The 19,017-nt window shown below is 36.5% G+C and overlaps 1 protein-coding gene across 1 annotated transcript in view; it reads left to right on the top strand.

The window, feature by feature from the left end:
* Nucleotides 1–19,017, top strand: part of UNC13C (unc-13 homolog C) — a 503,951-nt gene that overhangs the window by 384,230 nt on the left and 100,704 nt on the right. The window contains exons 19-20 of the mRNA XM_023751588.1: nt 16,209–16,335; nt 18,460–18,556. Coding sequence (XP_023607356.1) covers nt 16,209–16,335; nt 18,460–18,556 — 224 coding nt within the window. The remainder of the gene's footprint in view (nt 1–16,208; nt 16,336–18,459; nt 18,557–19,017) is intronic.

Below are 19,017 nucleotides of genomic sequence, written 5' to 3'. Positions count from 1 at the left end.
CCCTCTGGCAATCACCATAAAGTTATCTGTGTCTGTGTTTTGTTTTGTTTTTTTCTTTGTTTAATCCCTTCACCTTTTCACCCTTTTTCTTGGCAAAGATAGGTGGCTGTTTCATCCTTTTGTAACAAGTGTAATTCCTATTTAATTAGATTTCTGAATCTGGGGAGAGAGAGGCTTTAACATAAGAACTCCTTATGCCCAAAAACAAATTTATTCCTGTAATGAAAAATAGTGATTCATGATAGAAATAATGAACCAATACCTTGATATCTTTGCATATTTATTATTGGAGCCAGCTAGTTCAGCTGTGTGTACTTTGTCTTCCTGTCAAAAATATGACTGAATATACAATTCTTCAGTGCTCAGAAAATTTTCCTCTGATGACTCTGTATATATTGTTTCATTATCCCACAGCTTCTAGTGAATACAAGAGTCACAGTCCAGCCTGTTGTAATTGTATATGTGTTTTCTTCCTGTTTAGGATCCTGTAAGAATTGCTTATTTTATTCCTTCAAACATTCTGCCAAATGTGTCTATTCATTAGTATTTAGATGTGAGTATGTTTACTAGTGGAGAATTCCTTAACTTCATACTTGTTTTGCTCTTCCCCTCCCCCTACCGCAAAATAATTTAATTGTGCCTTTTATTGTTCTGCTCCATTTGTTTAACTTTTTCTCTTATGTTGGATCTGCTGTCCAGTAGTAGAAGTCTCTCTGATTTCCATGTCAGTCATTTATTGTCTAATCTTCTAAGAATTATCCATACATTCTGAAAAATTTTAAGCTGTTCTTCAAATTACTTGCTTGTTTTTCTAAATTTTCCATTTTGTTCTTTACTATTTCTGGTATTTTAAAAAAAGGTATTCATTTTTGAAAATGTAATAGATGTATAATTAGGACAAAAGTTTATGTATAAAGTTTTTCTTGGATACCTGATCAGTCATTGTCCCCAAATATGATCACTATTTCAAGTTTCTTGTGTATTTTCAAAAATGTTCCAAGCATATGCATGTATGTATGTACATATATTTGTCGTTTTCACACAAATGGTAATATATTATCTATACTAGTACTCCAATGTACCTTGCTATTATCCTTAACAGTATAACTTTGGGCTCATACTATATAAACATATTTAGAATCTACCTCATTCTTTGGAGTAAATTCTATTTTTAATATAATGGATGCATAAAAACATTTATTTCCAGATCAATAAATACATAGATTATTTTTAGTATTTTGCTAAGATAAATACCTTTGGAAATATACTTTTTGTTTACATGTGCAAATATATTTAAAAGTAGAATTCTTAGAAGTAAAATTGCCAAAAGTTTTGGCATTTAAAATTTTGACATATATTGCCAATTGTTCCCTAAAAAACAAAAGGTATAGTTTCTATTTTTTTAATCTGATAGAGAAATTCCATCTCAATACATTTTTATTTCTTTAAATATGAATGAAGATATGCATTTTTCATATGTTTAAGGATAATTCTAAAGAAATTATCAGTAAAGTTAAAAATAAATATTATCACCAATAATAAAACTAAAAGTAATAAATATTTAGGATGTTTTAACCACTTCTAGCTAAAATATAAATTATGCAAAGCATTTTTCACCTTTTTTCATGACTTATCAATTGTTTCCATTTCCCCTGTAAGTAATAAAGAGATGATGCCAACTCAGGAAGCTGAAGAAAAAATAGCTCTGTTAATATCCACCACAAAGAAAAAGCCCTACCTTTTATTTTTGTATGCTGTAAATAATTGATAGAAATCAATTTTATCTTACAAAAGGAATCTAAACTACAGGTACATTTAAATAAGTAATGAGAAAATATACAGGAAACTATAAGATGTGAAAACCATAAAGATTTGAGTCTTTTAAAAAAAAGTTACAATGATTTTGCCATAAAATCTACATACTTCTGAGAAATACATGAAACTGATTAAGAGTAGTTTGTATGAGCTATGTGTATATGGAAGAAAAATTATGTTTATATTTTATTGGCAATTCTTAATAAAACTTTTATTGACATAGACAGGGCCTTTTATTTTAATACAGAAAAGTAGACCTATCTTTTTAAGACACAGCAGTGACTTTTCCCCATGTGAAGTTATAAACCAGCAAACTGTAGACCAAGTCCAATGTTGAACACGTCCTCTACCAGTATGACTGATGAACCATTCTGTTTTCAATAAGAGTGAGGAAAATAAGGGAATTGACATGGCAAAAGAGCTGTTTACATTTTTGCCCTTCCATCTATCCCTCCCTCTATCCATCTGTGATTCTAACCAGACAAGGTGGTGTGGGAAATAAAAATTTTAGTAAGTTGTTATATCTGTTCATAGAGAGCTTACCAAGGAAGGGAAGAGGTGAGAAGCACGGTTGTGTAATGATAAGACACAGAACCAAGATTAGACCCCATGCCTCCTCACTTCCAACACAATCATCACTGTTACCATTCAGATCCAAGCTGCCCCTGCCATCCATTGCTTGTTCTGCTCAGTAGTCTCCTATAAACAACTCCTGCTTTCACTTTTGCATCCTTATAATCTCTTTCCCAGACAGCAACCAAAGTGACGTTTTACAAAATCCTCCAGCGTTATATATAAATCTTACAGGGAGTGGTCTGTCTCATAGACCACAAGGTCCGATGTTTCCTGGCCTTGGCTTCTCTCTGAAGTCGGTTCTCACCACTTCCACTCCCTGGCTCTGCTTTAGCCCCTCTGGCCTCCTTGCATCTGGTTGAACTTAAGCACACTGTATGGCTTGAGAGCCAGTTCACTTGCGTATTTTCTCCCTGAAATGCTCACTCAGTTCTGCCTTCGTGTCACCTCATTAGAGATCTTTCCTGAATGCCCTATTGTAAAAGGCACTCTGAGCTCATTTACTTCCTTATTCTGCATAATTTTCCTACTTTCCACTTTAACACTTACCACTGCCTCACATTATATTAACAGTTTGAATTGTTTGCCTCTCCTCGCTGCATAAAAATTCCAAGGTGATGGATACACTGTTTTCTTCTGTGCTGTACTCTCAGTATATAGAATAGTACCTGGTTCATATTAGATAAACAATAAATATAAGTTGTATAAATGATGGAAATCCACATTTTAGTTCCTAGTTCTAATTCTTGCAGAAATTCCCTGCAGTACATCTATCGCTAGGACTCCGGGTAAAAATACAGTGTAAGTGAAGCTTGTTTTTTGTTGCTTTTTTTAATACCCTTTCTAAGTGACTTGTCAGTTAATGACAATAGCTTCTTTGGATGCCTCTATTTTACCATTGTGTTCCCGACAGTTGGCTGTCTCTATCTTTTTGAACATTCTTTCCTATTTCATCCACTTTTTTACCTTATAATTATCCATCTCTAGTTTCCTAACACCAGATTATGTGAGTCTGCCTTCATACTGCTTTCTGATTTTCCAAGGTCTACGGCTCAGACAAGTCATGCAGCATTCTTCCAAGTCATACCATGAGATGGTATATTCTTTCTTCCTTGTGTTATGGGAGAGTAGCTCCAGTTTTTTGCTTGGCTGCAAAATACTTCACAGATGTAGGAGTTGGTGTCATAGATGAAGATTATAGGGAAATTTTCATGTTGTACTGTTTAATTTTGGCAAAGAAAAGTTTGAAGTCAAAAAGCATGATTGCATTATACAGCCCATTTATTGATGAATATTTTTATTCAGAAATAGAAAAGCATTCCAAAGGTTTTGTTTTCAACAGAAAGATCTTACTCTAAACTCACTAGTCTAGATTTGTCGGTTATTGATCTCCACCAGAATTCTAAGCAGATATGTCAGAGATGATGTCTGTGAAGTATGCCTGACCCCATCCTTCCTGGTTTAATGAATCTGGGGAGCCTGACTTCACCCTGAGATTCTGCTGAGATACTGGCTGTAATAATAAGTAGGACTACCCAGCTACTCCTCTCAGGGGTAAAACTCTCTGGCATCAGTTTCAGTGGTCATGGAATAAGGCAATATTTTATTAATTTGCTTGGCTTTTTAAATAGTGATTTGCTAAGACTTAGTTATCAGAAATGTGTCATGAAAGAAACTTCAGCATCTTCTTTCTTACCCTATAAAAATTAATGATATTTGTTCCTTCAGAGTCATTAATTCTTAAGTTGTGTACAATAATGTACTATTGTGGATAGTGGGTTATTTTCTTGTTTGCTGATTTTTCTTTTTTGACATTTCACATTGGTCTAAGTTACTTTTTGTAAACATGTTATGCATAGTCATTTATTATTAAAATGTTTATTTCTCCAAGCTTCATACCTTGTTAATACCATAGCTTACTTTGGCAGCCAGAGTTTAGGTATTTTCTCACTCTAAAGATGTGCTATTATAAGACCTTTATAGAGCTGCTCTGAAATGGAAAAAGATAACTGTTATTCTGTTTTCTTCTAGTTACATGACTTAGCATTCTAAGTGTATAAGAGACCATGATCTCATAATATACTATTAATATGAATTTATGATTATCTTTAATAGATGTTTATGTGTGCATGTTATCTATAAAAGTCTGATCCATATTTGTTTTTAGAACCAAAACTTCTGGGTAATGAGGTTTTAGGTGAGCACATAATATCGCACAAAGCCTCAATGCATTGGGCCTACTATGGCTTTTTATTTTATACTAGTGGCCTGGTGCATGAATGCATGCACATTGGAAGGAAATTAATTAGTAGAAATATTTTAATAATGCTATTTGTTCTTTATAATAGAAGTGTCAACCAAATTTACGATCAACAATGGCAGTTCGAAACACATGTGTGTGATTGGTGCCAGCGAGAGCTTTATATATATCGTGCATGCATGAGTCAACTTAGCCTTTTATATGTATAGAATAAACTTGCTTAATTAGACCTGCTTTCTGATTTAGCCAAACTCTTTCCAGCCCATTGAAATACCCCAACTTCTCTTTCAGGTAATTGTCAGCAACATAGCAGTAAATATCAACACAAAGCAGATTATTATTGTAGATTACGCAGGGAGAACAAAGGGTAAAATATTTAACTGCAGCAGTGTTTGGTTATATTCTGCACAGTGAGAAAACCTGAAGTCATTTTCAAGGTCCACCATTTCTTACTTCTTTTCAGTTGGGTCATGTTTCTAAGCTTTCTAAATCTCTGTTTTCTGGCTAATGAAAAGAAAATAGGATTCCACCGAGTCTCCTATCTACCTACTCCAGGACTTCTGTGAGGATCAAATAAGATGAGGCATGGGAAAACGCTTCACAGACATTTGATTACAGTGTAAATGTTTCCACCTGGCTATAAAGCAAGTCGTGTTCCTGGGCTGAAGAAACTGCAAGGAGGCTAGTGGCTAGGGAGAGGAAGCCGGGCGTTGCTATGTGATGTTATTACCCAGTGACCATAGCAACCGTTTCCAGGCTGGCCATGGGATCAAGGCAGCATTGGCTGTGATTTGGTGGGCTGTCACTCCAGGGTGGTGGTGGGGCCTGTGTTCCACTTGGGAGAAGCCAGTGTTGCTTTGACGGCCAGGTCCACGCTGCTGTTTCTCTGTAAATGGCCAGTGTGCGTCACAGCAGCTCCTGCGCTGAGCGTCTGCCCCCTGGTGGTCAGTGCGCATCATAGTGACCTGTAAGACAGTGGGAAGGACACTTAGCATATTAGCCTTTTATATATATAGATTCCTTCCAGAACTTCCAGGCTGTCAAACATTTAGACAGATGTTTGAGATATTCCTACAAAACTGTATGCTACTAACTATAGGACAGCACAGTGTTTATGCAATAAAATGATGCCACAAATGAAGAAATAGAAAATGACACTGTGATGATTTTTGGCAGCCAATCTGCTTCTTTTTTCTATGATCAACTGGGATTTATTCCAGGGATACAACATTGTTTGAACATACAAAAATTAATTAACAAGATACACCAAAATTAACAGGATAAAGAATAGAAATCACATGATTATCTCAATAGGTGCATAAAAAGCATTTGATGAATTCAACATTCTTTCATGATGAAAACCCTCAAGAAACTAGGTATAAAAGAATGTACCTAAAAATAATAAAATCCATACACAGTAGCAAAGGTCAAACTCAATTGTGAAAGCTGAAAGATTTTCATTTAAGATCAGGAACAAAATAAGGATGCTCACTATCACCACTTGTATTCAGCATAGTATTTTTTTTAGTTCTTTATTGTTGAAAGTATTACATATATCTCTATTTTCCCCCATTGATCTCTCTCAGTCCACCCTGCTTAGCACAGGCCCTTATCCCCATATTGTCTGTGTCGATTGGTTATGCTTATATGCATGTATACAAGTCCTTTGGTTGATCTCTTATCCCCCCACCCCACCCCCTTGCCTTCCCTCTGAAGTTTGATAGTGTGTTCAATGCTTCCATGTCTCTGGATCTATTTTTATTCATCAGTTTATGTTGTTCATTATATTGCACAAATGAGTGAAATCATGTGATACTTATCTTTCTCTGACTGTCTTATTTCACTTAGCATAATGCTCTCCAGGATCAACATAGTATTAGAAGTTCTAGTCAGAGAAATTAGTCAAGAAAAAAATTATTTCTACATGATGTTTGAATTATATATGGAGTTGTCTTATCCCCCCTTCTAAACACCTTGGAGACATAAATAGTGCCTAGAAAGACTCTTGTATATAATAGACAATCCATACATTTTATAGAACTGATTCATTAAAAGTGAAATTAAATAACTTTTCTGAAAGGACTTGTGTTTTGAAGTTTCCTGTCCCCTCAAAGACACACTCTGTCTTTGACTAAGTAGACCAACATTATCACCACTCACATCCCAATCATCAACATTTACTGAGCTCTTACTACCTGCCAGATGTGCACTTCTTTTTAAAAAATTTTATTGAATATATTGAGGCGACATTGATTAAAAAAATTATATAGGTTTCAAGAGTACAACTCTATAAAGTATCATCTGTATATGGTATTGTGTGTTCAAAACCGCAAGTCAAGTCTCCCCTTTACCCACTTGTACCTACCCCCACCCCTCTTTTACTCTAGTAATCACCATACTATTGTCTGCGTCAATGGGCTTTTTTTTCTTTGCTTAATCCCTTCACCTTTTTCACCCAGCTTCCCAAACCTCCTCCCCTCTGATAGCTGTCAGTCTGTTCTCTGTTTAAAATACAAGTGTCCATCAGTAGATGAGTGCATAGAAAGGCTGTGATACATTTACACAATGGAATACTACTCAGCTATAAAAGAGGGAAATCTTACCTTTTGAGACAGCATGGATGAACCTGGAGAGCACTATGCTAAGTGAAATAAACCAGTCAGAGAAAGACAAGTACCATATGATTTCACTCATATATGGAATCTACTGAACAAAATAAACTAAAGAACAAAATAGAAACGGACTCATCAATGCAGAGCCAATTTTCTTTTGATACAAGAATGGATTAGGAGAATACCACTCCTATTCCGTAACTGATACATATTGTAGATTTCTGTATTTTACACAAAACTCCATGCATAAACACTAACTTTCAGAAGACAATATATTCTTTTCAATAAATACTGGTTCATACCATCTAAAGCAAAAGAGGAAAATTTTTCTAAATTGCTAAGCTTTTTTTGGTACAACTTTAATAAAGCATTTTTATTCTGATAGTACAATATTCATAATTCTCATTGAAATTCAAAAATTAAATTTTGTAGAAAATTACCATACTACTGTTTGGAAAACTAATTAAATGTTGTAGTTAGTAAATGTAATTAGCTAGTTAAATCTTTGTTGCCAAAATTAAAACTGCAGGAGGATTGATGGCTAAATAAATTCTAGGAGTCATTCTCATCATATGAAATACCCGTAGATACAATTTTGTCAATGTGGTCTACTACTAAGCAGAAGATAATTTAGGTAGAATTAAAGATAATTTAGAGTATGTTTCTAAATGTGATATTATAATATCTTACATTGATATTTGGTAGGCAATAGTTAGGATGTACTTTAGTTTATTTAAAATATCTCATAATATATAATTATATATGGGAGGAATATAGGAGGACATGAGAAAAACAGACATGGATTTGGAACAGTAATAGTTATTTTTATAGAATCATTTAAGTGATAATAATAACTACAGAGAATATAGCTGGGAGCACACAAGTATGAAACAAGGGTGACAGGAAGATAAATAGTGATTTTATTCTATCCACAATGTCTATATATTTTACTTTCATGATTATTCTTCTCTCAGAGCCTACCTAGTATTTTCTTAACATCAATTTAACAGGTTTTATTACCTGATTTCCTCTGTGATGATGGATTAATTCACAGCGAGGTCTGCTAGAGGTTCTTATGCTAATATAGTATCACAAAGCAAGAGGACAGCCCGAATACTTGTGTGTGTGTGTGTGTGTGTGTGTATGTGTGTGTGTATAAACTAGAAAGAGAAATCTGGAGATTAATTAATAAATTGAAAATATCTTTGTGATACAATAGACCATTAACCCATGTAGCCTAACTCCATACAATTTAACACAGTACCATTTGTTTATTTCTTACTTGTACAAGTAAAGTAGGCACAGTGGTCTCCCCTTATCCACTAGGGATAGGTTTCTGAAACCCAAAATAATACCAAACTCTGTACATACTATGATTTTTTTCTTAAACATACATATCTTTTTACTCAAATGAAGCATTTTATGGTTTCTCTTTAGAATATTTGAATTGCCAGCATCAGCACTCTTTGCACTTTGGGGGTATTGGTAAGGAAAATAATGGTTACTTGAATGCAAACATGTGATAGCACTGATAGTGATCTGATAACCGAGACGATTGCTAAGTGACTAGTGGGCAGGGAGTATAGACAGTGTGAATGTGCTAGACAAAAGGGATGATTCCTATTCAGGGTGAATGAAATAGTGCAGTGTGAGACATCATCACGCTAAGAAAAACTGCATGTAATTTAAAATTTATGAATTGTTTATGTCTGGGATTTTCTGTTTAATATGTTCAGACCGCGGGTAAGTGAAATCATGCAAAAGGAGGGAGTTACTGCATTTCACATTAGGGAGCTCCTCTGAGAAGTGGCTCAAAAACCCAGATTTGTATCCTTTTGTAGTTCTGTTCCTTCCAATCCTCAGCTGGATCTTCTAAATGTGGCCAGTTAATGTGGGAAAATAGGGAGAATTTTACAAGAGCTGTTTTAGGGCATGACTGGAAGTGGCAATGTTATTTTGGCCCAAAATTCAGTTATAGGATATACCTGTTGCAAGGAGTATTGGAAAATGTAGGCTGGTTGTGTGCCCGGGAGAAAAAGGACATGATTTGGTAATCAGTTTAACCTGCTGCAAATACTGGGGTTCATGATGATTACAAACCACTACTGAAAAATGTTTAGATAATAGTGAATATTTGCTACTTAAGGACAAGCATTACAGGCAGGCCTTATTATACAATTGCATACCCTTTCCATTTTTGTTTCCATTTTCCCTAAGATCAAATCTACATCACCAACTAAACAAACTGAATAACTCTGGCTGTATCAGCTGAAGTGCATAATGCATGTAAAAATGTCAATTACTCTTGTTTACTTGACAGGATATGAAAACAGATGATACTAGTCTCCTGTTTCTGCCTACAGAGAGCAGTAAATATCAGTTGACAATGTATGAGAGATACATGACTTAAAGGGGTAGGAACCAATTGCTATGAGTGTGAAAGCAATTCTGTAAGGAGAAAACTATTAGTAATTCTTCCAAGTTATTTTTTCACAAAGGAACTGGATGAAACCCTGATAGTTTAAATTATGTCAGGTATATTCTTAGGAACTAGAATGGATGGTCTCTAGATTATAGCAAAACCAGAATTGTTTTTTTTATTAAATATACTTTTAATAGTGACCTGGTGCACATTAAAAGGGAATTAATTAGAGGAACTATTTTAATATTGCTATTTGTACTTTATAATAAAAGTGTCAGAGATGAAAGAAAATTAGTAAAATGTATATGAAAATATTCCTTCTGTCAGAGTCTGGGGCACACCACGGGAATCAGAGTCAAGTCCCCGCCCACACATAAGCCTCGAAATCGCACGAGACCCAGACCCAGCTGGCCCCACCCCCATTGGGCTAGATCCAGATCTGGCCAGCCCCACCCCCATCAAGCCCAGCCAGGTGGGGGGGTGGCCTCAGGTTGCCTGGCCTGGTGCCAGGGTGGGGATTGCGGCCTGAGGCCCCCTGGCCCGGGCCGGGGGGGTGCACCTTGAGGTCCCCCAGCCCAGGACGAGGTGGGGGACACACTTTGAGGTCCCCTGCCAAGCCCTGTGGGTGGGGGGCACAGCCTCAGGTCCCCCAGCCTGGTGCCGGGGCTGGGGGTGCAGCCTGAGGTCCCCCTCCAAGCACTGCCGGGCGGGGACGCAGCCTTAGGTCCCTTCTGATTGCTGTTTAAAGCTCGTTATGGGCTTCTGCTGTGGGCGCAGCCATCTTGTGTTACAGAATCTCTGCCTCCACTGTGGGTACAGTCATCTTGATGGTTATGGCATGATGGTCAATTTGCATATTCCCTCTTTATTAGATAAGATTGCTATTAGAGAGGAAGGGAGAGAGAGACAGAAACATCAATGATGAGAGAGAATCCTTGATCAGCTGCCTCCTGCACGCTCCACACTGGGGATCACGCCCACAACCCAGGCATGCGTCCTGACCCAGAATCAAACTGTGACCTCCTGGTTCATAGATCAATGCTCAACCACTGAGCCATGCCAGCTGGGCCAGGTTTCCTCTTTTAAAAAACTATCTGTATTCTTTCTATCTCCTTTCCCATATCAATTTACAATGGATAGATGGGATTTGGGGGGAAAGGGGACATGGCCTGGCAAATGTGTGACTACAGCACATTAGGCATATACAAGTGTTTCTTTTCTGGAACTGTGAGAATCTAGGGAGCTTGCAGAGTCCTAGAGAATGGGCTTGGGGAGGTCTATAAGTTCCAAGCAGAGTGCCCAGATAAGGAGGAAGGACAGACATTCTGCAATTGTGGAAAAGTAAATTGTAAGTGCGTTAAGCAAATAAACTTAAGGTTGTGCCTGTAAAACTAACTGGGACACTGCTCAGAGCTACCTTTTACCTGCTTTCCAAAGTATAGGGGTGTCTTCATTGCAAGGGGCAGAGATGGATGAGCCTTTCTTTTTCTTTTTCTTTTTTATACTCACCTGAGGATCTATATATATAAAAGGCTAAGTGACCGACCATCCATCTGACCAACTGACTGGCTGGTACATATGATGCGCACTGGCAATTTAAAAATAAACGTTGACTCATGCATGCACAGTGTTTGTCCCCTTCTGACACTGGCCTCCCATTTAAACTAATTCAAAGGTAGTTTCCTGTGATGCCAGCATTTGTGATGACTATTAATAAATCACAAGGACAAACTCTAGAGAGAGTAGGAATATTCCTACCTGAACCCATTTTCGGACATGGTCAGCTATATGTTGCTTTCTCGGGAGTTCAAAGAGCATATGATGTTACAGTTAAAGTTGTAAATACTTCATCACAAGGGAAATTAGTCAAGCACTCTGAAAGTCTTTTTACTCTTAATGTGGTGTACAGGGATATATTAGAATAAGTTTAATCACTTTATCAGTCATTGTTTTTATCAATGTTGTTTTTATACCATGTTTTTGTTGTTTTTATATCATGTTTTTGTTTTTATGTCATGTCTTTGCTGTTGTTATATCATGTTGTTAGTGTTTATTTATTTAGCAATTTATATATTATTTTCATATACATTTTACTAATTTTCTTTCATCTCTGATACTTCTATTATAGAGAAAGGGGAAATAGCAATATTAAAATATTTCTTCTAATTAATTTCCTTTCAATGTGCATGAATCTGTGCACTGGGCCACTTGTATAAATATAGTTGACTAGAGACCCGGAGCATGAAATTCTGTACTTGCTGGGGTGGGGAGGGTGGTCCCTCAGCCTGGCCTACACCCTCTTGCAAACCAGGTGGATCTTCAATTATTTAACATTATAGCAAATACAGGGGTGGGCAAACTTTTTGACTCGAGGGCCACAATGGGTTCTTAAACTGGACAGAGGGCCGGAACAAAAGCATGGGTGGAGTGTTTGTGTGAACTAATATAAATTCAAAGTAAGCATCATTACATAAAAGGGTACGGTCTTTTTTTTTTTTTTTTAGTTTTATTCATTTCAAACGGGCAGGAGCCCTTGGGGGATGTAGTTTGCCCACGGCTGGTAAAGCCATCAGTAGGACATCCTTAGTGCTGCCGTGGAAGCAGGAGAGGCTCCCACCACTGCCGCTGCACTCACCATCTGTCAACCTGGCTTCTGGCTGAGGGGTGCTCCCCCTGTGGGAGCACACTGACCACCAGGCGGTAGCTCCTGTGTTGAGCGTCTGCCCCCTGGTGGCCAGTGCACGTCATAGTGACCGGTTGTTCCACCGTTCAGTCTATTGCATATTAGCCTTTTATTATATAGGATTTTAGAGAGAGAAGAAGGGGGGGAGAGAGAGAGAGAGAGAGAAACTTGGATTGGTTGCTCCCTGTATGTGCCCAAACCTGGGAAGTGCCCTGACTGGAAATCAAACCGGCCAGCTCTTGGTGTATGGGCAATACTCCAACCAACTGAGCCACCTGGCCAGGATGATGACCCTTTTGCTTTTAAGGCACAGCATGAATTTAAGGTTCACTCAAACCTAATAATAAAACATGTAAAAATATAAGTAGAGAAGGGGAAAAAACCCAAGGTTTTAATTGAAAGCACAGTTATTTCATTTCACAAAGAGACAAATACATATTGAGTAGTATTTCTTATAAATTAGAAATCTTATTTTATGTAACACATGTCCTCTTACTCAAATTCTACTTTGTGCACTAAACCACTAATATCAAATCATTTCTCTATTGAATCATTTATTAAAAGCACAAAGTTGGGCTAAATTAATCTCCTTAATGGACCAGTTTCCTGAACATATCAAATCATGGCACATGGCACATGCCATATTGTCACATGCTACCCTTTCTCTTGAAGCTCTATGAGTCCTTCATTCTTATATCCCTGTACCTCACACATGACCTGGCACAAGATACATGCTCAGTAAACATTTTTGGTATTGGATGGAACTAGGTTACCCTTCCCTTTAAGATTCAGTTAATGTGCAAACACTCTTGAAAGAGGTAACACATTAAGTCAGGCTCACTCCTAACATTTGCAAAGGCAGTAGCACAGTGAAGGCCCACATGCCGTAGGCCTAAATGCTTATGATTTCTAAATCAAGCTAATAAACTGTTATATAAAGTGTGTTCAATGTTCTACTTCAACACATAAACTTACTTTCATATCAATGTGATATCCCTTCAGAAAAATATATATTTTACCTTTATTTCAGCAAAATTACTAATTATGTTCTTATAATAGAATAGTTGAAATATAACCTTTCTATTCTCTTTTTTTCTGTTTAAAAAAATGTAAGAATACCTTGTTATTGAACTTTTTTCTATTTTCAGCCTTTTTCCTGAGGTTCATTTATTTTTTTCCATCCAATCTCAATTTATGCACATTCGTGACATTTAAAAGATTAAAAAAAGGTATTGTATTCAAAATGGACATGATTTGAATATGTATTTTATAAAAAGATGCAATTCAAAATAAACTATAAATACAAATATTAGAAATTTAAATTACATCCATGTGCTTTTAGATATAGTTTCTAGTTTTTAGAAAGCTATTGCCCTCTAAAATATTAAAACTAGTTAATAAAATGGGGACAAATGCAAGTAATTATTCATATAAATGTTTATGTAAATTATTTGAATAAAGCTAAAATGTAATGAGTTAAATTTCTTTAATCTAAATTTCAAAAACAAACTCTTCACTAGTCATCTAGTTGGCAAAGAATCAATACCAGGCTTCATGTATGTAATATCTGGAACTATACATATACACACAAACTTTGAGAGTAATATGAATCCTTTAATATTTAAAGCTCTTTCCAGGCAGCATGTACACCTGTTTGCAGCATGCCACATTGCTGGACGAGTGCCTTTGAATGCATGAATTAGACAAAAGAAAATGGGTGTTATTAATACTTGAAAATAATGCTTGGTTATGCAACAATTGATTGTATTTATGCTACCCAGAGGAAGAACCTGATGAGTTAGTTTGTTTTTTCTTACTTAAATGCTTCCATGGTTCCAATTCCTTCCCATGCTCCAAAGCAGTATCTGTGTCTGTTGTCAGCAATGGCAATCTGGTTGCATTTGTTCACAGTCACCTTCTGTTTTTAGGATAGAGAACAAAAGACAGTCCAAAGTGTTTCTCTTGGGCTTAGAGGGTGTTAATCATAAGAGCAGGTGGTGTTAGTTACAAGGCCAGATGTTTAGAGTCTGACTTGCTCTGTACCAGCACCAGGTATGGGATCCCACGTGACAGAGGATGCCAGAAACTATTTAATTTTTTAGTGTGCATTTGTGATAAATAGAGAACCCTCTTAATGTGTGGGCTCCAGGGCAAAAGACTTCCCTCATCTGGATTTCAGGGTTGTATTGCATTAAATTATTATCTATGAGTTTATCAGATAAACGTTTCCTCATAAGGTGTGAAAGGACACTAGAAATTAGAAGGGGTAAGGACAGGGGGAGAGACAACACTGATAGGGGCAAAGGTGGCATTTAATTTGGAGGGAGTTGAAGCAAAATATCACATAGTTCATAATTTTGCTTGGGAGTTTGTTCTAGAGTATTAGTTTATTACTCTTGTTTCTCTGTGTGTGTTCTCTCTCTTAGTTCTACAGATTGTCTTTAATTATTGTTCAGACAATTTGAAATGTTCTATTTGGGGTTGTTTCTTCTTTTGCTTATCACTTGGATTTAAATCTTTCTATAGTCGGGTTTTGAGAGGTAAGGATATCCTCAGTCCTATATAATAAAAGGCTAATTGCAAATCGACTAGTCGCTATGATGCACACTGTGACCACCAGGGGGCAGACGCTCAATGCAGGAGCTGCCCCCTGCTGGTCAGTGTGCACCCACAGGGGGAGCACCACTCAGCCAGAAGCCAGGTTGACAGCTGGCAAGTGCAATGGCGATGGCGGGAGCCTCTCCCACCTCCACAGCAGCACTAAGGATGTTCAACTGCTAAGGATGTAGGCCATCAGTCAGACTCCCCCGAGGAATCCTGGTTTGTGAGAAGATGCAAGCCAGGCTGAGAGGACACCCCCTCTACCCCCTGTGCATGAATCTTGTGCACCAGGCCTCTAGTTTGTTTACAACAATATAATTGCTTCAATTGGTATTTTTATCCTGGAATATAAAGTACTGGTATAGTACTGGTATGTTTCTACTGTAAGTCAAAACCCTTAGCTTAAAAGAGATTCACAGACCTTGACCAGAGCTTCTCAGAGGACACTTTCAGCCTGAATATAGTTAGGGATATTTTTAGATTTGGTTGTATCTACACTTGAAGCCCCAATGGGCCAAGATATTAATATTGGGGGCCTGGGGAAAATAGATAAACATGTTTAGCAATATTGTTTGTCTCTATTCCCCAGTACTGTATGTCCAGATCAAAATACAATTTTAAGCTATACTTTTTGAGCAAGAGAGAAAGAACATCACATATTAGAAAAATCTGCTCAAGAAATGTCAAAAAGGTCACAGGGTATAAAATAATTTTAGCTGAACTTAAAAAAAATGAAGAAGAAATAATCTGTCTTAAAAGTTAGATATATTTCCTCTCATTTTCAACTATCTTAGTGTTTTAAGTGTTAAATATCCAGACCAGAAATGTGAGCTACTCATTCACATATCCAGTATTAATCGGGGATTATGTCTCCCAGTTGAATTCATGTTTTATTCATGCTTAGAGTTTTAATGCTTTCTGGCACTTTTACCAGGCCCAAAGTAGTACAAATATCAGAGCTTGCAGATAAATAGAAAACAAAGTCAGAGTTCTCACCTTTTTCAGGAAGGCACATTAGACATTCAAATTATTTCTCATTACTTCTTGACCTATTGGCATAGGATTTATAACGATTTTTACATTTTGTAAAATTTCAGGTTTGTCCTCAGCCATTCACTTTGCCTTTATATCAAATACACGATTTTCTTCCTTTTGGAAATATTACTAATAAAGGTAAATTGGAACACCGCAGCATTGTTGGCAAACCAAACTTTATTAAATGTTTGATTTTATCTGTTCTAGAACATGAAAAGCAGCGGTTATGTAAGAGCACCGATTATATGAATTTGCATTTCAAAGTGAAATGGTTTTATAATGAATATGTGCGAGAACTCCCTGCCTTCAAGGATGCCATTCCTGAATACTCCTTGTAAGTAGTGATTTTCAACCCCAAGTTTGTTCTCAATTCAAAGTCCCACATAATTACACCTGATTTATGCAGCCCTGAAATCTGTTCATGTAGTTGTCTTCTGAATACAGACATGTCTATTATAACATTAACATTAAATGATTCGCAGGACTTTGGGAACCATATTTAATTGAATTGTGTTGCATTCTTCAAGTATGTCTTACTTGGCTATTACTAAACTCAAAGAGAAAGAAATACATGACAGGATGTGGCTCACATGATGAGATTAATTTCTGTGTAAGTGCTTGAACTCAGACTTTCTTGGGAAGATGAGGATGCTTGTAGTGGGTGAAGCAAAAGTAGGTTTACAGTTGTTTATCTGAAAAATAATACAATAATTAATAAACAATAATACAAGAATAAACTGTGTTTCTTGTCCTCACTACTTTTGCCCAACTCTGTATATTGAGCTAAACACTCAGATGTTTTTCTTTAATTCAACCTGAAAAATGTGTTAGAAATTAAAATTGAAGTCATTATTAAACAGGTAACATTTTCATAAACATATCTCTATCAAATACATTTGTAATCACACAATCAGACTTTTAATACTATGCATTGATATTTATCAGAATTCTATTTTATTCCATCAAGGGAGGTCTTCCATATGCCAGGCACTGTGCAAAGTGCTATACGTTTATTTGTTGAGTTAGAACATAGAACACATTTTTGTTTGTAATCCTCACCCAAGGATAAGTTTTTATTGATTTTTAGAGAGAGAGGAAGGGAGAGAAAGAGAGAGTGAGAAACATCGTTGTGGGAGAAAAACATGGATTGGTTGCGTCCCATAGATGCCCCAACTGGGGGGTCGAACCTACAACCTAGGTATGTGCTCTGACTAGGAATCAAACTTTAAACCCTTTGGTGTACCGGGACAATGCTACAACCAACTGAGCCACTAGGCCAGGGCCACAACACATTTATACAGCATTTATACAGCAGTTTATAAGCTTAGTTTAGAAATCATAAGTATTTAGGTCTACCTCCACTTGTGCTACTGCCTTTGCAAATGTGATGGGTGAGCCTGACGTAATGTATTACTCTTCCAATGTTTGCACATTAACTGAATCTTGAAGGGAAGGGTAACCCAGTTCCATTGAATACCAAAAATGTTTGAGGTCATGTGTGAGGTTCTGGGGATATAAAAATGTGCATAGAGCTTTAGGAGGAAGGGTAACATGCAACACCATGGTATGTGCCATGATTTGATATGTACATGATTTGATATGTCCCTTGAGGGGAAGAATTTAGCCCAACTTTGTCCTTTTAGTGGACAAGTCATAATAGTGGATAAATGATTTGCTGTTAGTGGTTTAGTGCAAGGCATATATGAGTAAAATTATAGAGGTCTAACATACAAAAAATTGGACCCCCCAAATAATAGAAGAGAGAAAAAAATAATACCAGAGCAATGTTTTAAATGATACTAGGTATGAATTTTATAAAACCAATTAAAAACATGAGGCATAGCTCAAAAACTCCTGTAAATCCTAAGCAGGATAAATGCAAAGAAACTACCTATAGGTACATCATAGAAAACTCCTTAAAAACAAGAAGAAAATCTTTAAATGTATTGGGGGTCAAGAAAGGGGAAACACTTTACCAGAGCTACTATACCCTTGACTGACTGTTGAGAGTGACTAAATGAGAATGACTAAAACCAGAATATAACGCACTGATATCTTTTAAGTGCTGAAGAGAGAAAGTCAACTTAGAATTCTACAAGTATCAAAAATATCCTTCAAAAATAAAGCAAATAAAGACACTGAACTGAGAATCTGAAATAACCCATTTCCAGCTAACGCTCACCAAAAATGTATACTAGGAACCATGCTTCGGATAGAAGGAAAAATGACACAAAATAAAATTACAGCAATGTAGCAAAGAATAAAAAGCATTTATTTTTGTAGACTAAAAGAGATATAGAAAGAGAGATTGAAGGTAAAAGAGAGGGAGATGTATTTAATGAAGTAAAGCTAAAGGAAGCTGAACTGGAAAAAGAAAATGAGAAGAGATTTGGGAACAACATTCACTGCTAATGAGATGTAAATAACATTTTTATAGTTTGTAATATTCATTTTGTAGGTGGTTTGAGCCTTTTGTCATGCAGTGGCTAGATGAAAATGAAGATGTGTCAATGGAGTTTCTTCATGGAGCACTAGGAAGAGACAAAAAAGACGGAGTGAGTTTCAATTACTTTAAGATTGTTTATTGTCAGGATTCAGTCACATCACTCATCTTTAAGCTAGTGGGAATTGTTAGGCTGTTGTTATTTATTAAAGTTTATTTTAATCCTCTAATGACCAAAATAAATTTAAAGCAATTTTATTTTATTATTGTTTTTAATATATTTTATTGATTTTTTACAGAGAGGAAGGGAGAAGGAGAGGGATAGAGAATTAGAAACATCAATGAGAGAGAAACATCGACCAGCTGCCTCCTGCACACTCCCCACTGGGGATGTGCCCGCAACCAAGGTACATGCCCTTGACCAGAATTGAACCTGGGACCCTTCAGTTCACAGGCCGATGCTCTATCCACTGAGCCAAACCGGTCAGGGCGCTTTTAAAGCAATTTTAAAGGGCTGATCGGAACCCTAGGAAATTGCTTAAATAAAAATTAAATAAAAAATAATCCATCACC

This window comes from Myotis lucifugus, unplaced genomic scaffold, assembly GCF_000147115.1.
Source record: "Myotis lucifugus unplaced genomic scaffold, Myoluc2.0 scaffold_23, whole genome shotgun sequence".
Classification (NCBI taxonomy): Eukaryota; Metazoa; Chordata; class Mammalia; order Chiroptera; family Vespertilionidae; genus Myotis; species Myotis lucifugus.
The sequence above is the reverse complement of the archived record's forward strand: the minus strand, read 5'-3'. Positions and strand labels throughout refer to the sequence as shown.